A 23,281-nucleotide genomic window follows, 5' to 3' on the forward strand; every position below is an offset into this window, starting at 1 on the left:
AGAATAGGCTTTATGACTTTATTTAGGATGATTTAAATGCAAATCTGTGCTTTCAGCAGGCCAGCCAATCTCTTAAAATTCTGAAGGGAGAAGTGGACTGCAGAATTTAAAGGAAGTGAGTTCCCTAATTCTTTATACCTATTTGTTTTAAAAGACAGTCTTGTAGTTTTCAATAAGCAGTTCAACAGCTTTTAAATAAATTTTTTTTTTTAAGATTTTTATTCATCTATTTGACAGACGGAGATCACAAGTAGTCAGAGGCAGGCAGAGAGAGAGAGGAAGCAGGCTCCGTGCTGAGCAGAGAGCCCGATATGGGGCTTGATCCCAGAACCCTGGGATCATGACCTGAGCCGAAGGCAGAGGCTTTAACCCACTGAGCCACCCAGGCGCCCCTAAATAAGTTTTTAATATGCATTTTTAAAATAGCTTTAGGTCAATTGTAAATTTAAAAAACAAATGTCAGGGGCGCCTGGGTGGCTCAGTGGGTTAAGCCTCTGCCTTCGGCTCAGGTCATGGTCTGAGGGTCCTGGGATCGAGCCCCACCCCCGCCCCCCCATCGGGCTTTCTGCTCAGCAGGGAGCCTGCTTCCCCCTCTCTCTGCCTACTTGTGATCTCTCTGTCAATTAAATAATTGAATAATCTTTAAAAAAAAAAAAAAGCAAATGTCATTCATATTTAGAAATAAAGATAAACCAAAGTGGTTTGGTCATACACTTTGACCAAAGATTTTAAAAACAAATGCATTACAAATACAAATACAAACACAATGCTTTCCAGGTCCCCTCATCTGGCACAGGGCCTCTGTCAGTTTCTATAATATTCACTTCATCAGAAAATGTATTGAACAAATATCTACTGTGTGTCTGCTATGTGCCAGGCAGTGTCCTTACACTGGGGAAACAGCAGGAAACAAGACTAGGTCCCTCATCATGTGGCTTTTATAGTCCACTAGGAGAGAGAAAATAAATAAGTAGACATATAAATAAATGAATAACACAATTAAGTTTAATAAGCTTTTTTATGCCAGTAACAAAACAAAACAAAACAAAAAAGACTGGAAAGGCTTGTTGATTTCCTTTATACCATGTGCCAATATTTTATTTATTTGTTTACTTGTTTATCACCAGCATTTCCCATTAGCTATTCACTCTTAAATACTGCTGTTTTTTTTTTCAGTGCTTAATATCATACAGATAAAATGCTCTCCATACATTCGCTGAATAAATGGGTAAGTGAATGAATGAATGTATCCATGAGCATTCTAAACCAAAAATATAACTAAGAGACTGATGACACACATTTTCCTTTTCTTTTTTTTTAAGATTTTATTTATTTGAGAGCGCGAGAGAGAGAGAGAGAGAGAGAACAAGCAGTGGGGCGGGGGGGGGGGGGGGGGGGGGGGGGATGGGGCAAGGACATGGGGCTCCATCCCAGGACCTGAGGATCATGACCTGAGCAGAAGGCAGACGCTTAACTGACTGAGCCACCCAAGTGCCCCACACCTTTTTCCTTAACCTTAGGCAAAATAAGAAATATCTGCTCATCTTTAGTCTCTAAGCCATTCCTACAAATGGTAAATAGCTCTGCTATCATTTATAACTATGAAAGTTTTTGAAAACTAAACAGCTCCTGCACACTGATGTTACTTCGTCCACACGCTTTATTGTCCAATGAATAAAATGCTAATAGATATATCTCCCATTTCTGAAAAGTGTGTTAATGCTGGCTTAAAGGCTTATGACTCATGGTATAGAAACAGAAATCCAGGAGCCTGCTGTTAAGCCTTCCTTAACTTATTTCCTCAAGAAAGTTTTCCAAACCCAAATTTTGTAAATGCTGATAGTCACTCAACTAGTAAAATGAACTGTGATGAGCTGTTGTAATAAGCTTCGTTTCCTAGGGTTGCCATAACAAACTACTACAAACCTGGTAATTTAAAACAAGAGCAATTTATTCTCTCACAGTTCTGGAAGCCACACATTCCAAATCAAGGTGTTGACAGTGTTGGTTCCTTCTGGAGGCTCTGCAAGTTGATAGGCTCCGTGCCTCTCTCCTAGCTTCGGGCGGCTGCTGGTGCTCCGTAGTGTCCCTTGACCTACACACCCATCCCTCTAATCTCTGCCTCTGTCTTCACATGGTGTTCCCTTCTGTGTCTCTGTGTCTGCTCCCCTCTTCTCTTCTCTCTTAAGGATTTGTCATTGGGTTTAGGGTTCACCCGAATCCAGGATGGTATCATCTTGAGAACCTTAATGTAATCACATTTCTAAAAACCTTTTTCCCAAATCAGGTCCTATTTACAGGTTCTGGGAGTAAGGACATAGATCACTTCTGAAGGTCACCATTCAACCTCCTGCACTTGGGATTCCCTTCTATGACTACAAGTCAGGTGACTTGAGTGTCTGGCTTTATTCTTGCATGAGAGCCACCACAGCTGAAAAGTAATCACCCCAATCAATAATAAATAAATAAATCATAAAGCACTTAATTATGAACATATTACATTTTAAATGGATTTTTCCCCCTAAAAGATGACAAGGCAACATAAAAACTACATGTTTTGTACCCTGGTTTGTAAATATCCAAAGAATACTAACATCTTAGTGAGAATGAGGCTATAAATAGGAAAATGACTTAGATGTTTCCAAAATTCAGCATCATGGAGCAATATTATAATTGGCTAAAACAGGTGTCAAAAAAATGTATGCCAATTTAATCTGAGTTTTAAAGTTAGTTCTTCAGGGCACTTGGGTGGCTCAGTGGGTTAAAGCCTCTGCCTTCGGCTCAGGTCATGGTCCCAGGGTCCTGCGATCAAGCCCCACATCGGGCTCTCTGCTCAGCAGGGAACCTGCTTCCTTCTCTCCCTCTGCCTGCCTCTCTGCCTACTTGTGATCTCTGTCTGTCAAATAAATAAATAAAATCTTTTTTAAAAAGATAGTTTTTATTATTCTTAGTAATTTATACACAGAAGAACCCTAAAGTATACAACCCGAAGCATCAAAAAAGAATGAAACCATGAAAGAAATGGGAATCTATCTAATGAAAAAGAATGAAGTTTATCTCACTGTTGAAGTCATGTGGTTGGTGACAATCAAACTTTTCTGGGTCCTCTCTAAGGCTGTGTGTGTCCTTGGAATATCAAAGTGACGTGTATGGGAATGCAAAGCCATACACGTTCTCTAGGGCCTGTTCGGAGACTCCCCAAAGATGCAGAATGAGTATTTCTGGATTCCCAAAGCATACAGGCTTGTGTGTGTACAAGCATTCAGTGCTTCTCAAATGCTGGGGTACATCAGAATCACCTGGAGGGCTCTGATAAAATGTAGGGGTCTGGGCTCACTCTCTGAGATTATGATTCAGTGGGTCTGGGATGTGGCAAAGAATGTGTCATTCTAACACAATTCTAACAAGCTCCCAGATGGGCCCGATGCTGCTGGTCTGGGGTCTACACTTTGGGTAGCACTGCTCTACAGCAGACAGGAATGACTGAATCCTCCAGGTGTACCTGATTCAGTCCACATACAGTCTTAAAGTCTGAGACATCTGTCATTGAGGTCCATTATCAGTTATCGATGAAATCCATGTGACAGACTGTTCTTCAAAGATTTCCCCTCCGGTGGACACAAACCACACAGTTAGCTACATGGTGAGCCCAGAGTACCACTTGCTCCAAGATGTCTGCTTGCACTCATGCCCAGAACCCCATCCTGAAACATCCACTGCTTTATATACAGATATTATCATCTCTTGACATTAAAATGCAAACGCTCATAAACCAAGAGCTTACTGAGGGCCAAGCCTGTACCAAGTCTTTTACCCACATGACCTCATCTCTGTGAGGTAGGTGTTAGCATGCTCGTCCTAGAGGGCAGTTCAGTGGCTTGTAGAAAATCACGTGGCTGGTACCTGGCCAGCCTGTCATTTGCATCCGGGTCTGTCTGCTGCTAAAGGTCATACTATTCATCACTGCCTGTATTTATCTTGCAGATTAAATAATAAATTGTCCCCAGATATGAACACCTGGTAGGGAAAAATCACAGTACATCCTTCATGGCAACTAGCTGAGAGGGGAGAACCTAAGAGAAGTTCCATGAGTGCACATCCTGGGACCATCACAAATTCCTTGACAGAGCAGGGCAGGGTTGCGTGCTGCCGTGGAGAGGAAGCAAAGAAAGCGTCTCCATATCCTGAAGGCACCGTGAAGATTGAAAGGTCAAAAAGTTGGCCCTTTTGAGAAAATAGGAGGTATGAGGAAGAGAGATGACGGACTGCGGTGTCCCAGGGAAGGGCCGCTGAGCACGGGCGAATGAGCAGTGCTTTCCACACGTTTCTGGCAAGTTACACACTGCAGAGAAATTATGAGATTCAACTCTATTTTAATTGTTATGGAAACCGTGATGGTGCATCCTTTTGCTGTCTTATTCTTGTACTTTTGGTATATAATCGGTGGTCTGTTCACGGGTTTTTCGACTCAGACTTGGAGGTTGAGTCTCTTCTGTGTGTGTGAGTGTGATTCTGGAACGCCGTCAAAGGAACGCTTAATTCCTTCACCTTAATTAAGCTTCACGTGCTTGGTAAATTATAACTATCCCTTTTAATTATTTGTTGTGTATATTGTTGGAGATTAAAAGGAATGGGATAATTAATATAAAAATAGTTGCTCTTCCGAAAGGTGTGGATTCTGTCTGGACTGGTGAAATAATGAGCCTGGAATGCTGAAAATGGCTCATGGCGCTATTGCCAATTAAGTGTGCTACATTGCAACCTTAGAAGATGTTCTGTTTGTTTTTAAAAAGCCAAAGATCTGAGGTAGTTTATATGTGGGGTTGGAACATACAGGGGATCAATCTATAGGGCGGTGCCCAAAGCATATGAAGAAAAGACACTGGGGGTGGAGACCTACCAACCAGAATTTCATTTCTGTCCTTCTCTCAACAAGCCCTGTGACCTTGAGTGAGTTATGGAAGCTCCCTGAACCTGTATTTCTTCATCTACAAAAGAGAGACAATATCTGGAGCCCCTGGGTGGCGCAGACGGTTAAGCGTCCAACTCTTGGTTTCAGCTCAGGTCCTTGGATTCAGCTCAGGTCCCCATCTCAGGTCACGGGTTCGAGCCCCTAGTCGGGCTCCAAGCTTAACCAGGAGTCTCCTGGGGCTTCTCTCTCCCTTTCCCCCCTGCCCCTCCCTGTATGTACACTCTAGCTCTCCCTCAAAAATAAATAAATCTTTAAAAAAAGAGAAGAAGAAGAAGAAGAGAGGGATAATATCTAAGAACAAGCTCTGCTAGTCCTTTAGTGGGTGAGGGGAACGATACCGGTCCCTACTCCCCCATCCCAGCTGTCCTCAAACATCTGCTTCCCTATGTCTGCAAAGACCAAACAGAATCAGCTCAAATTCAGGAAACACTTGAGGGTCATTCTAGAAGCATTCGCTCTGACTTAAAATAGGTAGAATAAATAAACCCTAGTCCAAGTACGTTTTGAGTTTTTTTGTTTTGTTTTGTTTTCAAAATCAAAGCAGCAGCTTCTTAAAGCCTGGATGACTGTCCATTCTATTCTTTATCATGCTTTTCCCTAGTCAGAGGTAACCCGGGTTTCCTTAAGTATGTTGACACTTAAGCTGACTTTTAGACGCTCTGAATGTATTTCCACCATTTGGTTCTGGTCCCTGAGCAAATAATAGGGTCAGCCACCAGTTTCTGAGAGCCAAGTGTGTGCTAAACATACATACTTCACAAACATGACCTCACACAATGCTGACCAGTAGCTTTTTAAATTCTCCTTACTCTATAGAATAGGGAGCAGGCTAACATGTTAAGCACCTCCCTGATAAACACTTACTTTTGAAGCGGCCAAGCTGGGATTGGAACCCAAGAAGTTCTGCCTACAGACAAAGCCAGAGCCCTTTGACTTCTATGACATATGACCTTTCAAACAAGCACCTTTCCACACACCATCTAGAAAAATAATGGCTGAAATTATGAAGCCATCATTTGTGACTCATAGAATGTAAGCAGTATTGAGTGACTTCGATATTAGAACTGGAATTAAAATACTACTCCTGTTTACTTCTCATGGTTGACTGTATTACCTTCACAAACATCATTTAAGAAGGAATCTTCCTTGGAATTCTCCCTTTGAGCAAAACCTAATACTTTATGTGTGTTTGAGTCACCCCTCTGCTTCTAGCAAAGAAATTTATAAACCAATGTTCTAGCTTTCATTTGTAGTCACAATAAACTTACATAAGGAAAGCATTTTATACTATAGCCTATTACTGTGTTCCATGTATGCTAGTATTTTTTACTCTCTCTGGTTTTTTTGGGTTTTTTTTGTTTTTTTTTTTTTTTTGTTTTTACAAATGCTGGTCTTGATCTGTAAACTTGATTTCAAACTGAGACTAGGTCCTATCCTATGCGTATACACACAAATACATATGCTTATATAGTACCTATATGGCTTCTGGCTCTGAATTTAAATAAGCTTGGATGGGCTTAAAATTAAACTCTTCCCATTAGTCTGTGTTTTCGGTGAGATTTAACTTCTTCAGTCTATTTTTAACTCAAACTATTCTATCTCTTGAAAAATAGTGACTGGTACTTTCTGACAGTTTGCTAAATGCATGAAGGCATGGATAGGTGCATGGGTAAATAATTTATTTTTGTATACTGCATGAATTATTCATGTTCAATTTTAGTTGTTCATTCTTCATCTTCTCACTTGGTATACTAATACTCTTCGGGAAGGTGTGGGGACAAGAAGAGGCACAAAGGATTCCAAGTTCCTGCCCACAGTGGCCAACCCACCGTAATCACCTCAGATCTGGGGCTCCTTCCCTCCAGGACAAAGTCCCCAACATGTTCCCACCTCAGAAGGTATTTCCAGACACTATAACTTCCCAGTTAAACCAACTCTTAGAACAGAAAACTGAACTCTTTCTCAGATGATGGCACTGTATCATCAGTAAGAAACTTGAGAATTGCTATTCTATGAGAACACATTCCAGTCTCTCTCAAAGACCCATGCTATTACTAGCAGCTATCAATGGTAGAAATAAGTTTCAAAAACATACAACTGTACTTTTGAGTTGCGGACTAAAGAAAATTCAAATAAAAGAAATGACTTTTTGGTAACTGGTGGTACAGGACACAGACACATTACAAGAACTGTAAATCCTCACACGGATTATCTTCCACTAAATCTGAACCACAAACCCAATCCCTCCAGCTGCTCAAGTTCCACTAAGATTAGCCTCCATTTTTAAAAAATTTTAATTCTGGTGTTGTTAACATACAGTGTTATATTACTTTCAAATGTACAATACAGTGATTGAACAATTCCATGCATTACACAGTGCTCCCCAAGATAAGTGTACTCCTAATCCCTTCACCTAGTTCACCCAGCCCCACCCACCTCTCCTCTGGGAACCATCTGTTCACTTCCATTAAGAGTCTGTTTTTTGGTTTCTCAGTTTTTTCTTGTTTGTTTTGTTCCTTAAATTCCACCTGTGAGTGAAATCATATAGTATTTGTCTATCTCTGACTGACTTATTTTGCTTAACTTTGCGCTCTCTAGAGCCATGTTGCTGCAAATGGGAAGATTTCATTCCTATTTATGGCTAAATAATATTCATACACATGCACACACATACACACCAACAAACACCCCATCTTCTTTGTCTGTACATCTATCAATGGACACCTGGGCTGCTTCCATATTTGGCTATTGTAAATAACGCTGCAATAAAGACAGCGGTGCATGTGTCCTTTTGAATTAGTGTTCTCACATTCTTTGGGTAAATACCCACTAGTGTGATTCCTGGATCATACGGCAATTCTATTCTTAATTTTTTGAGGAACGTGCATACTGTTTTCCACAGTGGCTGGGCTAATTTGCATTCCCACCAGCACTGCATGAGTGTTCCTTTTTCTCCATATCCTCGCCAACACTTCTTGTTTCTTCCAGATCAGCCTCCCTTTTCAACCTCTCTTGCTGACCGTGGCTGCCCATCAGACACAGGAGGGTGAGTCTGTTATGTGCATGATGGGCATGCCGGGGGGGGGGGGGCACTGCATGAGCTGTTCTAGTTCGTTACATGAACGATTTCTGCATGAACTGCTACTTGAATTACTCGGGCTGCTACTCCTGTTTACTTCTTTTCCACCAATTATTAGGAGACTTAGATAGCATTTTGAAATTGAAATTCCAATTCTCTTAAACAGAGTTCTTGAAGAAGATAAAGCTGCCCTTCGAAGGAGGTAAGCTCTTGCTTCTGTTCGCTGTTCTCCGCTGCAGTGCGGACTTCAGCATCCGGAGACAGCGCTCAGGGTTCAAGGTCATCAGCACCCCCTAAGCAGAGCTGCGTAACTGCTCTAAGCAGGTTTCCCCATCTGCAAAATGGAGAGAAAACCAGCACCTACCTCACAGGACCCCTGCCCAATGATGAGACACTCACTCCTTCAGCGCCCCCTCATTTTAATACTTGTCTTTTCGAGAGCAGAGAAACTAGTGGCAGCTCCGCATTCCTGGAGCCTGTTCAGAGACTTTTCTACAGATTAGCTTCGCCTTATTTTGGTTTCTCCAACCTCAAAGGGCTTAATTTAATTTTGGAAAAACTTTCTCTTGGCAAGTTTTAGGTTGTGTAAACAAAGAAGGAAAACTTTAGATTTGCCCAATTTCGCACTTGGGGGTATTGCAAAGACGTAAATTTGTTTCTGCTGAAGTGTGCAGCCAGAGAGAGGCTTCTAGTAAATGCTAACGGCTGACAATCCCAGCTCTGTAGTTTGTTTGATATAGAGATGAGCCTCATGAAACTATCAGAGTGTATCTCCAGGTACTTTTTTTTTTGCAATTGTTAAGCCAATCAGATAATGCTAAAAACATGAGACTTTCAGGTTACCTGAAGTCTTATTAAAAGCATCTCTGAAGAAAATAATAATGAGGCCACAAACGAAAGACATGAAATCAAATAAAAGCACAGATTACATGTTTGACAAGAAAGCATGGTCTTCCATAGCTGAAGATACCGAAAATGGTAGGGGAAAGACAGTACAGTGTCTAGTAAATGTAGGGGGGAAAAGATGTAAAACAGAAAATAAAGCATTCTATGGTATTAAGTAGAGGGTCTACTACGATTCTCAGAGGGGTCTCTAAGTATCGGTCCCCTGCTTTAATCCTTTCAGTAACATTTCTTCTGGTTAACCACTCGTGACTTTAAAATTGTCAGCAGTAAGGAAACCCTTACAGGGAAGCGTTTAGTAAACAATAATGTCTTGGAACCAGGTAAACATAGTTCCTAGGAGCAGTGAAGAAAAATGATCCAGGGCCACATTCGTTACACTTTTTAATTTCCAAATCTAGCTACTTTTTTTTGGAAGTTTGCTTTGAAACAATTTCCTATTTGTTTGCTTCCAGGAAACAGTAATAATTTCTAGTTAAGTTAAAAATGGGACATCTCCCCTGCTTTATTATGTATGTATTCTATTTTTATGTTAACAATTAGTCTTAGTTATTAAACTAGTTTCATCAAAATGGCTGTGGTATAATAAAATAATATGTAAAAATCTAAGAAATTAAGGTACCAAATGCACATCTAGCCTCCTGACATCAGAAAAATACTACCAAAAATTAGTCTTTCAGCATGCAAGAGGAGAAAGTGCCACCCCAGTTGTATTTCTCATGTAACAAGACCCGCGCCTGCTTACCATAACTGTTACTACCTAAACACAAAACCATACGTGGCAGTGTGTTCATCAACTAGTCAACACTAGTGAGCATCTATGCTATGTCAGGCTCTGTACCAGGTGCTGGGTATATAGAAAGGTTAAAAATTCTCTCTCCACCCAAGAAGTTCAGTGAGATGGACAGAATGTACATGGATGAACCAAGTGAAACACAGCAAAGTGCTATTGACTAGAGAGAAACCAAAACCCATAGTGGGAGCTGCTGACTCTCCCTGAAAGTTAAGGAAGATCCCATCCAAGTGGGGACTGAGGAGCCAGGTCTTCAGGGTAAAATGTCTGCCAGGTCAAGGAGGGAGGGAGGGACATTCTAAACAAGGAGGCCGTAGAGAGGAACAAAGAAGAGGTTGCAAGTAACCAGGAAAACTAGTGAGGGGCAAAAAAGGGCCTGTAGACTTGGCATTAAAAAACTTTAATAAGGGGTACTTGGGGGGCTCAGTCAGTTAAGCTTCTGCCTGTGGTTCAGGTCATAGGTCTTGGGATTGAGTCCCAGGTCGGGCTCTTTGCTCAGTGGGGAGCCTGCTTCTCCCTCTCCCTCTGCCTGCTGCTCCCCCTCCTTGGGTACTCTCTCTCTCTATCTCAAATAAATAAATAAATAAATAAATAAATAAATAAATAAAATCTTTTTTAAAATTTTTAATAAAAGCCAGGCTGAACTGGATGGAGAGACATTAGTGGTATGGATGTGGGCCAGTGGACATCTTTTTTAAGAAATGTAGAGTGGAAGAAAGAGGAAGACCCACCTAGTAATTCAAAGGGAGGCTCCAAGAATCAGGGCCTGGACATGGGCAGTTTGTGAGCTCTGGCTCTGTTCTGGACCCTTTGTTGGTGGGAAGGTGGGGGTTCCCCTGGGTCATACTAAGCACACAGCTGAGCAGGAAGTGCTTCTCCCCAGAGCTGTTGTCCCCAACAGAATGAGCTTCTAGGACTCACAGTGAGACACGCTCTGTAATAAATGAAAACCCATGGTGGCTCCGTGATCACTGAAAATCAATATGTTCTGTCTGAACTAAGAATAAACTTTGAAGAGTACTTACATTTTAAAATGTTTTAAAACATATAACCTTAATTAGCCTCCTACACGTTTATCACATAACTGTTTTTCTAATCAAAGTTGAGGATGAAAAGGAATGTTCTGCCACTGTGGCTACAACACATTGCTCAGAGCAGAAGGTACCACACATGCGTCTAGAGTGGGGGAGGGGAGGACCCCTGCTGGGTGGTGCTGGCCCCACTCCCCACCTCCTCCCTGCTGTGAAGGAAGCAGGGATCAAGGCTGTCCTTCCAACTCACTTCTGACTCACAGCCCTGACCGCAGCAGCCCTGTGATTACATTCTTAATGTTAGGGGCTCTCAAGAGGTTTTGTTTTATTCTGAATCAAATTTACTTTTCATATCTATTCAGAAGTGTGAAAATCATCCAGGATCAAAATTCGAAATTCCACTTAACGGAGTTATCTTTAAAGAAGGGAAGACCCACATCTTCCTGACTACAGGAAGAGAGCAGATCTGTTTGATTCTGGAGAGAGCCCTCCACAGGAGAAAACTAAATGGTCAGTGGGACACCCCAGCCAAAAGAAAGGCGAGTTGTAGGGTACTCTCGTGTCCTAGGCCTCGACCTCACGCAGACGACCTGGCACCTGACCTCACCCGACCCTCACGGAGTCAGCAGCTGCCTCCCACCCACCACCCGAATCTCCACCTTGCCACGTTATTGCACAGCGCTGGGTGGCCCAGCCCAGGTTTGGCGGTAAGACCTGCAAGAAAGCACCCTTGTAGGGCACATCAGAAGCCAGCCTCCTCTAGAAAACTCAAAAAAAGAGAGAGAGAGAGAAACAGCGTTACTTCATTTTAATCACAATTCCTATTTGAAAGACTCCCGGGCCTGGACGGAACAGCTAAGCAGAGTAATTCACAGCAAAATTCTGTGCTGGAGAATCTTCAAAAGGCTTATCTTTGACCCCCAAAGAAAACTATTGAGAACTAAACTTCAAAAAATGTTTCCTTTTCGCTGGAACTCAAGTTTCCAAGAAAAGCTTAACCTTAACATAAAACTGGTAATTTAAAAATTGGCTCTAAAGAAAGATTCGTATGAGGGCACAGATGAAAATCCGATAATCACACGCTAATAATCGGAGATGAACTATAATTGCGTGCTAATTACCATGGAAAACTACAGCATTAATAGTAACAACAGAACTGACACATCCGATACAGGGATAGGTTACTGTGAGTCGAAACTGAAGACAGAGACGGAATGAAGAGCAAATAGTTGGTTTCACAATTAGCTACAAATTTATATCAATAACAGCTCATGGATGTGACTGTAAAGTAAGGAGGCTTATCCGGATAGGCCTGTGGGATCAGCGTCATCACATTACAATCCACACCACCCACTGGCAAGATGCAAAACCACAGTTCTTGTTCTGGAACATCTGCACTGTAAGGTAGTAAAGTAAGTGGTAGTAAAGTAAGCCTTAATTCTGTTCGGAAGATAGAAACTGTATGTGACCCTGCTTCAATGTATCTATCATAGCTTCTGGCTCCCCTTCTATAAAGTTAATTTTAGTTGCTGAACCTCCTAACTTTCCTTCCCTCCTTGAAAGGAAACAAATGGGAAAACAAAAAAAAAAAAAAAAAAAAAAAAAAGGAAAAATGGGCCTTCCCCCAGATAGTGGTTTTGCAATTATACACTGTTGGAGGAAGCTTGATATGTAGTCCAGTTCATTTTATCATTTGTGGTTCATTTGGAATATTTTGTTAAATGGCTCACACTGCACAGAACCAGATAACCTCAATGTGCAGACGAGTCGTGGGTCAGTCCCACCTACTCTGTGTACAGACGGTGCCTCCAAGTCCTCCTGCCCCTGGCTGAACACTGCCCCTGGCCAGCGTGCCCTTCCTGGCCACGTCCCTCCTCTGGACACCCCTGCCTAGGAGTAGGACCCCCATTTAGTCATCAGTAGGACCCCCATTTAGTCATCCAAAGCCAGTCATCACGAAGGATCTATCAGATCTAGAATTTGTCTCTTATTCCTGGGACAACTTTGCATCCCCCCACACTGCACACCCCCCTCCCCGCCCCGTCCCCGCCTTTACAATGCACTCCTCTGGGTGCACCCGTCACTCACCTGGCTCCGACTGGTCTTCCCACTGCCCGACTCTCCCTCCCTTCACCCTGTCCCCCTCACTGGCCTGGAATCACCCCTCTGCCGTATAGATATCGTCCCTCCACAGTGCGGCCAAAACCCTCCCTGGCTATCCGAAGCCTCTGAGTTCAAGTCCTGCACCTCATTAGAGAGAAATGTCATTTCATTACAATATCCTATCTGTTTGTTATTTCCGCACAGTCCCCTCCAACTGTACTTATCAGCAATCTGGGAAGACGGAGGTACAGATGGACTATACCCACTTGGATGAATGATGACACGCAGGTACAATTTTTATTATCACAGTCTTAGGTATTCTTGGCTTTCTAAAATCCACTAGGTTCAACAATAGAAAAACATGGATTAACTAAAACTAGGTATGCATGCCACAGCTCAGTGTAAAAAAGTACAGACACACACGCATTTGACTGTCTCCCCGACAAAACTGCACAACTAGGCTTTATGGAGCCCAAATAGTATTAAAGCAGCCAAGGGAGAAAAAGCCTAAGCTTCATCACCCTCAATATCTGGGAGGAGGCTGTGGTGTTGCTCCTCTGGGAAGACACTGAGATAGCATTTCCCAAACGTTCCCGCTGTGGGGCAGGTTTGCCACTGGGATACAGGCAGCACGAGTCAATGGCCCTCTAACGCCTATAGCCTTCCAGGGCCTGGACCCCACATGCCCTGCTAGGCTTGATTAGCCCTCATAGGAGGCCCGGAGTCTCAGCCTGCACCACGTGGAAAACAGCTTTACTCAGGACTCCTTTCAGAGCCTGAGACCAGCAAATCCCATCTATGCTTCACACCTCTGTCACCCTACGATACCCCCCCCTTTTTTTTTAAGATTTGTTTGTTTATTTTAGAGAGGGAGAAAGAGAGCACAAGCAAGAGGGGCAGAGGAAGAGGGAGTGAGAATCTCAAGCAGACTCCACACTCGGCAAGGAGCCCAACATGGGGTTCGATCTCATGACCCAGAAATCACAACCTGAGCAGAAACCAAGAGTTGGACACTTAATCGACTGAGCCACCCAGGCACCCCTCCGATTCCCCTTTAAAAAGCAAGCCTTTCCACAGCTACTAAACCCTTCTTCCTTATCCCCTCCACTCACGACTTCTTCCTTCACCTTACTGTCCATATTAGCTCCATCAAGGAACGCTCTCACTAGTACATCTGACAGTTTCCACCCTCTCCCATCCGTGCTAACAATTTCATCAGACTTGATAAAATTTATCTGCCAATCTCATTTTGTTCTTCTGCCCTGGTTCCTGTACGAGCGCGTGCTGTTTCCTTGGCTTGCAGCGTCCTCCCTCACCTTGTTGACCTCACGTGCTCTTGTCGTCCTTTCGGAAGGGTTTCAGAAACATCTCTGCAGGGAAGCGCCCCTCCAAGACACCACTCACTGTGTGACATCTTAGCCACTCATCGTCTTGCCTCCAGATTCGAGCAATTTGAGGATAGGGGTCCTGTCCTAATTACCTCTGAATCACTAGTTCTAATAAAAGGTCTGGCCTGTTTGCTGAATGAATATGGAGTAACTATGCCTTTCTACAAGGCACCATGGGACCAGCACTAACTCAATGTCCTTAAAAAGGGACGTCCACCGCCTGGGTGGCTCAGTTGGTTAAGCAGCTGCCTTCGGCTCGGGTCGTGATCCCAGCGTCCTGGGATCAAGTCCCACATCGGGCTCCTTGCTTGGCGGGGAGCCTGCTTCTCCCTCTGCCTCTGCCTGCCATTCTGTCTGCCTGTGCTTGCTCTCTCTCCCTCTCTCTCTGACAAATAAGTTAAAAAAAAAAAAAAGGGACATCCACAATCAGAGACGAGCAAAAACAGAAACAACCTAAGTGGCTAAGTGGCTCCTTCCATACAGGAGGTCTGAGGTTTAATTGGCACAGGAATGCTCCTTGGGCTGCAGAATGTAAACTCATTTATGACCTGGAATAATTGTTGTTATTCAACGAGCTCACAAGAAAGAACTTGTGAGGCCTGGAGAACTCCACTCGTGCTTTGAAAAGCAGCAGGAGCCACTAGGGCCAAGGTCTGTTTGTTTTACTTTTATCAAGTAAGAACTAATTGCTAATGTTTCCTTCCCCCCTCCCCCAAACGAAATAGTTTATGGCCTAATGTACAAGAACCACATATCTGAACTGGCTTTCAGGAACGTCAGAAGTAGCAGCAGCCAAGAGTCCCACCCCCGGGACTGCAAAAGGTTCCCAACATCTGGAGAGGAAGGCACAGCGGGGAGACGCAGGACGTCCACGCACGGTCAGGTCCCGGATGTCTGCAGTCACTCTACAAGTCATCAGGGCCTACTGGGGCCAAGAACTACCTAGGGGTTGCCATATAAAGACGACGTACAGTGGTGCGAGGACAGAGAATAATAAAAAACGAGGAGTGCAAACTCAGGCACCCTTGGGGTTCCATCCCAACAACACCACCTACCAGGTACACGACCTTGGGTAAAATTGTTTACTGTTCACCACCTCGGTTTTTGAACAACAAAATGAGTTTTGAGGACAGACAATGTTTATATATGATCTCTAGATTGTCTATTGTCTTCTGTGTACAGAGCCTGGTACACAGAAGACAAGGAACACATGGGTATCATTAAGAGAGTTCACTCCTTCCAGAGGCCTGCCTTCCGTCAGTGTAGTAAGAGTTTTATCCACACACTGGTTCATTCATTCACTCATTCATTTAGGAAATATTAACAGCTCACTATGTCTCAGGCCCTGTGGTAAACCAGACAAGGGTCTGCCCTCATGGGCTTTACCTTCTGATTGGAGGGTGGGCACACTGAGAAAGAGAAACATCTATACGTATGTACCATGTAGGGTAGTGATGTCTGCTGTGAAATAAAGGTTAAGGGACTGGAGAGTGATGAGGGTGTGCCGTTTTTTAGGTTAAGGTGACAGGAAAGGTCTCTTTGATAAGGTGACAATAAGCAAAGACCTGCAAATGTGAGGAACAAACCAGGTAATGTGTGAGTATGTGTCCAAGAAGAGCCAGGCCTGGTGTGATGCAGAAGCAGCCTCGCTGGGAACGTCAATCAGGATACAGGGAACCTGGGAGCCAAGGCTCCACGTGCTCTGAGAGCAGCCTCCTTCCCTACACCCCAGGCCCTCGGGCTCCCACTCTCCTTTGCATAGACCCAAGGAAAGGACACCATCAGTGACACTGAGGGGCCTCTCCCCACCTGGCAACCAGCAGTACTGGCTGGTCAGAGCTACTCAGAGGGTCAGAAGTATGTGGGAGATGAGGAGCAGCCTCGAAGAACAACCAACGTTCTAATCCGAGTGAGATAAATGTATGTCAGGAAAGATGTAGAATGTTCACCGGCCGTCATTACAGGGTTCAAGAAACCACAGAGCAATCCTTAAGCATGAGTGCTGAGGGGATGTGGAACAAGGAAAGATACGGAGAGAGGTGAAAGCTCCACTAGGCTTTGCTTGGAGTGGAGGTAGACAGACAGAGAGCTGGAGGAGGGCTGGTTATCCTGGGAACCCTGAAAAATGAGAAGAAAGAATACACACACCTCTACACACAAAAGTGTGTTGTGTGTAACTTTAGAAGCTGGAGTTTCCCCTAAGTCCCACGCAGACTCTGAAGACCACAGGTTATGAATCTCTCCTCTAGTGAAAGAAGCCCTATCTCAGTCTTTAACTCCAGCTTCAAGGTCACTACCTAGAGGGTCCAGTTGAACTTGGGGATCACAGTGACTGGTGGAGATTTGGAAACTGCAACCACGAGCCCTGACTGTAACCTCCAGCTTCGTGGAAGTTAAGAAAGGTAATACATTTTAAAACACTGGACTCTTCCTTTTTTTCTTTAGGTTACTAGAAAGTTCTCAACCCACACCAACAACTACGAGCTCATGCACCCTTCAACCTCCCTCCACTGTCAGCAGGCATTGCTAACCCCTGGTGGAAGCAAGGCAGAGCCTTTACCAATGTTCTCAGCACCGTACTCCAGAGCTACCCGCTGAGGGTGTGAGTCACATACAGATGTACACACCATCCCAGGCGTCAGCTCCATCTTTATGCTGGAGATGGTATTAACCACCACTGGCAGAAGAACACATGGCTTGCTTTTTTTGTAAGTCTAATAGAGGAATGAATTATATAAGATTTTTGTGTATTTCTTCATCCTGTCAGGTTGAGGTTGTAGTCAGAAAATCAATTTGCCCTTTGAAGCTAAAGGACTGATTTAATACTCCTCAGGTTCAGGTTCGGAGCAGGTGGCTCAAGGAGCCACAAAGCTTCTTAGTGAAAGTCCTAAGTCTCAAAGATAAATCATGTGTGTACATGTGTGTGCAAATGCATGTTGAAAGGGTTATAGAGGAAAGTCCGAAGGCAGGCAAGAGGCAAAATAGAAGAGAGATAAGATCCGAAGCCCTGGGTGAGCTGAGAAATCATTCTGGTCTAAGAAAAGTAAACCTTATAACAATATCAAAGCTGAACCAACGGCTAAGCCAGTAAAATGCTTTTATTATTTATCTTATTTGGATCTAGTCCATATTTCTATTTAATTGCTCCTCTCATTTTCTTGGGTAATAATTATAAGGCTAACTTTTCAAATAAAGTAAAATTGTTCCTCTGAGTTCTATGTAGATGGCTACAAACAGGTCAAGGCAAGTATCCCCACTCCCTTGTCCTAGTCAATCGATCTTGTAGTTTCTGTATATGAGCTGGGTGAAGAAGACTGTCTTATCCTAGCTCTTGCACTAATTATCTGAGGATAAATCACCTGGAAAAGTGAATCAGTGGGCCTCACGGGGCCTCAGTTTGCTGGTTTATTAGATAAACACATTTGACTAGCTAATAGGAAGGGTGGGGGGGGCACGTGCACACGGGCATGCACTGAGGCAGGGAGGGGTGTGGCCATCTTGCAGGATAAACCAACAATTAGATTCAATGTATTTTATTGTGAGTCTCTAACCCTCGCGTAATCACTAACCTCTCTGCCATTGGTCAAGGGACACTGGCAAGGATGAGATGGAAGGGCTGAGAAAATCCATCATTGCAGTGTGTAAGAAGTCCAAGAAATGGTTCAGTAATACCTTTTAATGGCTCAGTAATACTTTCTGATACCCGACAGGAGGGAAACCTTTACTTTGCCTATACTCCCTGGGACTGCAGCCTTTTGCTTTGCAAAACGAGGTAAGAAAGCCCACAGATGCAAAATTACTTATTTCTTATAAAAACAGCATATAAAGCGTTAAAATTACTTAGAAACACATATATTACTGTCAGCATTTTTAAGGAATCTCTAGAAACTTTTAAGATTCCATCCCTGACTTCCCTTGTCTTACTCTGTATCCCAGAGGGTGAGTCCTGCAAACCACATTTGCTAGGATCATGTACCCAGTAGCTTCAGGGAACATTCGGACCTTGGGAAGCACTGGTGGGAGAGGGGGAGACAGGGAGAACATAGGGCATTCCTTCTCCTCCTCCCTCTTGGCATTCTTTTGAGAGGTGTGTCTGGCAGTGACTCCTCTGTTGTTCTTTCTCCTCTTGCAAAGCTGCTCTGTCTGCGGTCCCAGCTCCTGCTGAGGCAGCCCCCACTATGGTTCGAGCTCTTGCTGGAGGGCTCCCCCAACACCCTCAACCTCCTCTTTGACCCTCCAGGCCTGCAGCTAATAGCAGCGCAGTCTTGCTGTTGCTCATCTCCAGACAGTGTCACGGTGCCTTCAGCCCTCCCAATCTTTGTAACAAATTCCCGCCATGGGACCACTTGGCGTGGACTCTGTCTTTCTGGCCGAACCTGGAGTCCCACCCAGGGGACTCCTGGGCACTAGAGAACGAACGTCGTGTTTGAGAATACACCGAGAAAATGTACTTGCTGATCCGTTCCTCCTCTACTGCTGGAAAAGATCTCTCAAAGGTTTCATTTGCCAGACCACCTAGTACTATCAGCAGCAGGCATGTGTTGGCACTAAAGGGAGACTATACGGAGAATTAAGAGAACCAGAACCCGCTTTGCAGTCATGGGACCTTCACAAGTACCTTAGAGCCAAATGATCCTGAGGTCACTCATGTCACGGGGGGACAGGAGTGCATCCGGTCTAGGGCATGGAAACATGTTTTAGAAACTGACATAGTCCTTGCAAATCCAAATGTTTCACTATTACTATACGAGTCACAGCCAGCGGCCATAGAACAAACAGTGCTTTGCACTCAGCTTGGTCTGATTTTGCCATCTCTGCCTGATTTGTACTAAACGTACTCACAAAGGAAAAGTGCCCAGACTACTGCCTGGCATATCTTCCCAAGAGCTTCGTGGGTCCCAGCTATGAGCTGTGCGCTGGGCAGCATGACAACATGTCAGTTTACCTAAGACCACACAGGGAGGTCAAGGTCAACTTACCAATGTCAAGGACCCTCTGCTTCGCCGTATGCTGCCGCGAGTGCCAGTACTTCCAGTATTTCAGCTGTTCGTCTCGGTTTTTGTCTTCACTGAAGACCACCATTACCACGCTCTGCAGAAGGGAGAACCATGCGTCTTACTTTCTGTTGGGCGCCTCTGTGGCTTCACAGCCTTTACTTCCAGCAGTTCTATCAGAGCTATTTCTACGACGTTGCTTATCTTGCTTGACAAAACCCAGACAAGCTCAGCGGCACGGTTTTTGTTTAAAAACAGGTCTACTTAAAAAATGCATGGAGAATGAGAACAGTCCACAGAAAAAAGAATCCTGCATCATTTTTTTTTTAAAGTAGGCTCCACACCCAGCATGAAGCCTAACACGGGGCTTGAACCTGAGATCAAGACCGAGCTGAGATCAAGAGCCAGAGGCTTAACCGACTGAGCCACCCAGGCACCCCCACGTCATTTTTACCATGAGTCATAACAACCAAATTAACCAATTAACAGCACATTTACTGTTTTGTGAGGTGAGTGGGAATACCAAAAACATCTTTTTTTTTGTACTGAAAACAAACACATTTTTGAAATTTTGTATTCTTAAACGAAGGATTTGGCACCATGTGTAAAGAAGCAAGCATCTGTTTCTAGCCTAATTAAGTGCCTCAGGCTGAAATGCTGGAGTAATGAGAGAAGTACTACAAACTAAGTTCATACTGAGGAACACAGATCTCAGCTACAGATATTGCACAGACCAAAAGAGACAAGGTCAACTATTTTATTTATTTCCACACAGTTTGGATATACTTGCTTGAAAAACTAATTCTATCTTGTAGAAATAAGAATCCAAAGCCCATTCTGGTTCTAAATCATAAAAACCCTCATTAAACTACATACACATTAACTGACTGTCACTTATGAGATAAGAGAAGTTACGAACACAAATGAACTCCCCAAAATCCTTTTAACTGCAGTATCAGGGATACTGGCGCTCTCCTTCTTATTCCAAAACCAAAATATTTCTTAGATATTTTCCTACTATTCCAGAGTATTTCATTGATTCCCATTCCTTACTAACTTCTCTTTCGTGGCATTTTGCACACTTAGAGCCATTTACTTAATTTTTTTTTTTTAGGTTTTATTTATTTATTTGAGAAAGAGAGATCACAAGTAGGCAGAGAGCCAGGCAAAGAGAGAGAGGTGGGGGGAAGCAGGCTCCCCGCTAAGCAGAGAGCCCCATGCTGGGCTCGATCCCAGGACCCCAAGATCATGATCTGAGCCAAAGGCAGAGGCTCAACCCCCTGAGTCTCCCAGGCGCCCTCTCCATTTACTTAATTATTTACAATTACTCAGTCAACAGCCCCACTGCCTGACAAATAATAGATGTCATATACATGCTTGCAGTTGGACTGTCCATTCAAAATCTGGCTTCTTCCCAAAGTACGTGTGAGCATTTGTTACATAAGAAAGCAGATGTCTGTTAGGAAAACTAGTTTAGAAATATGTATCCATATTATTCGAACTCACAAGCAGCAGGAACCTCAAAGGTACATGGAGAAGTGACAAGAGGGGGAACCGCTTCTGGGCTGGTGGAACTATGAGCTCCAAGCTCTCCATTCTTCCCTCTCCTGCTTCCCCAAACTTTGCCACTTACAGTTGCCCCCTTACCCGTGGTTTCAGTTACCCACATTTGGTCAACCATAATCTAGAAGCAGATGAGTGCCTTCTGATCTATCATCCAAAGGTCGGTAGTAGCCTAACATTAGGGTCACAACACCCGTGTCGTCATGCTATGTCATCTCATCACATAGGTATTTTATCATCTCACATCATCACCAGAAGAAGGGTGAGTACAGTACAATAAGATACTTAGAGACCAATAATCCCACAGTCACATAACTTTTATGACAGTGTATTGTAACTGTTCTATTTTTATTTCTGTTGTTGCTGATCTCTTACTGTGCTATTGTATATGTTCAACTTTATTATAGGGATGTATGGAGAGGAAATAGCATATATACGTCTTGGTACCATCCACGGTTTCAGGCATCCTCTAGGAGGTCCTAGAATGTACCTCCTGCACATAAGGGGGGAGGATGGACTACTGTATATGTAAAAGTTCACCGTATGGCCTCCTAGTGTTTATTTCCTTCTGTTCCAACTAAAAATAACAGGTTTTTTTTTCTCTAGCAAATGACTATATCAGCCTAAGTAATGGCATATTCTTGGTCTGCAAATTTCTATCTTCAGTGATAAAAAGAAAGGCAGTTTGAAAATGCTATATTACCAAGCATACATGTTTCAACTCAGAATAAAACATTGTGCTCCAAAACTAATGCGGGTAAGTTCCAAGTGCATCCCTCTTTCCTCCAGATTGCTCACTCTCCTAGAGCTGAGGAGTAAGAACAATCCCAAAAGCCAGAGGCATTTTAGCCTGGGATCCATCTCTGGATATATATGCTGGACTTCACACCCCTATACCCTCACATGTGGATGCCTGGTAAGAAAATTCTGGATAAACTTAGTTTTTTTAAAAACAGTCTTGTAAATTACAAGGAAATGTATATCTCATATACACCCTCTTAACAGTACCATCATCGGCACCCTGAAAAGACAGTGAATGGTTTACATTCTAAGGCCACGACAGTACAGGGACTCTTCAAGAATTCTGATTCAGGTGCCTGGGTGGCTCAGTGGGTTAAAGCCTCTGCCTTCGGCTTGGGTTGTAATCTCAGGGTCCTGGGATAGAGCCCCACATTGGGCTCTCTGCCCAGCGGGGAGCCTGCTTCCTCCTCTTTCTGCCTCTCTGCATACTTGTGATCTCTCTGTTAAATAAATAAAAACTTTAAAAAAAAAAAAGAATTCTGCTTCATTGAAATCATGTAGATAATTTATTATTCATCCCATCTGTTTCATATTGGCTACAATGAGCCCTCTTCTCTTAAGGACTTCAATCTAACACTCTTGGTGAATTAAAATGGTGCCTCTGGCTTTTAGCCCTCTATGTCTCTGAACACAGTGTACCTTAGTGAGTAAGAAAATAAATCCAAGAATCTGACTGCCTGGGATATATCCTGGTTCCCTCACATTTTAGCTGTGTAACCTTGACCAGTTACTAGCCTCTAAAAGGCCAAGTTTCCTCATCTATAGTATTATAAAAACAGTGCCTATTTCATAGGGTTGTGTTAGTTTCAAATGAATTGCTAGTATATGGCACTTGACATAGTGCCTGGCACATAGAAGATATACCCAATAAACATTAGTTGTTATTTTGTGGCTTTTGTTGTTATTATTATGGCATCTCTCTGCCATTGTTATTGTTGTTATTACTATTATGATTGTTATTGTTATTATATCCTTCCACCATTAAGATGATGATGAGAAGGAGGCCGAGGAGGAGGAGGAGGAGGAGGAGAAGGAAGGCATCCCTCCGCTACAGCCTTGACCACAGGGTGGGAACACATCAATTTCCCTGGCAGGCACACAACACACCAGGCACCTTTCCCCTTGCAACAGGCTCAGCCTTGCATGGGACATGAGCTCCACATCTTCTTCTCACTCTCAACAGCCCCGCCTCCTACAGCTCTAACCTGGGACTAGGACAGCCTGGAGGGAGGAAGAATTGCTGGGCTGAGGAATGAGCAGCAATCCTTGCTTGTCTTTCTCACTGAAACACAGCCAGGAACCCCAGCTGTCTCAGAGATCACCACTGAAGCTGTTTTACCTAAAGCCAGTAACAGACAAGCTGGCCAGCAGGGCCTCCAAAGCTCTTCTTTCTCTTCTACTTCATTTGTTTCCTTCGCAGGGAAGTCTGGGATGGGGGTAAACTCCCTATGCTCTAGGCACAGCACCGCATTCATCTCAATGTGCTGAAGGGCTGAGGAGGCAGTAGCTACGGACAAGATACGGTAGGGTCGGCACCACGTATAGAGCATGTAGAATAAATCATTTGACAACAGGGCAGGAAGGCCCTTCAACCTCTTTTCAGAGAGCTCTGCTATGATTTTCCTTTTCAGTAGAGAAGGATGACCAGTTTCCT

The 23,281-nt window shown here is 43.6% G+C and overlaps 1 protein-coding gene across 1 annotated transcript in view; it reads right to left on the bottom strand.

Annotated features, from left to right (window-relative positions):
- LOC111146690 (grainyhead like transcription factor 2) overlaps nucleotides 1–23,281 on the bottom strand; it is a 158,678-nt gene that overhangs the window by 62,953 nt on the left and 72,444 nt on the right. The window contains exon 7 of the mRNA XM_022502351.1: nucleotides 19,249–19,360. Within this exon, the coding sequence (XP_022358059.1) occupies nucleotides 19,249–19,360 (112 nt within the window). The remainder of the gene's footprint in view (nucleotides 1–19,248; nucleotides 19,361–23,281) is intronic.

Source organism: Enhydra lutris, unplaced genomic scaffold, assembly GCF_002288905.1.
Source record: "Enhydra lutris kenyoni isolate GAN:26980312 unplaced genomic scaffold, ASM228890v2 scaffoldscaffold14, whole genome shotgun sequence".
In the NCBI taxonomy this organism is placed as follows: domain Eukaryota; kingdom Metazoa; phylum Chordata; class Mammalia; order Carnivora; family Mustelidae; genus Enhydra; species Enhydra lutris.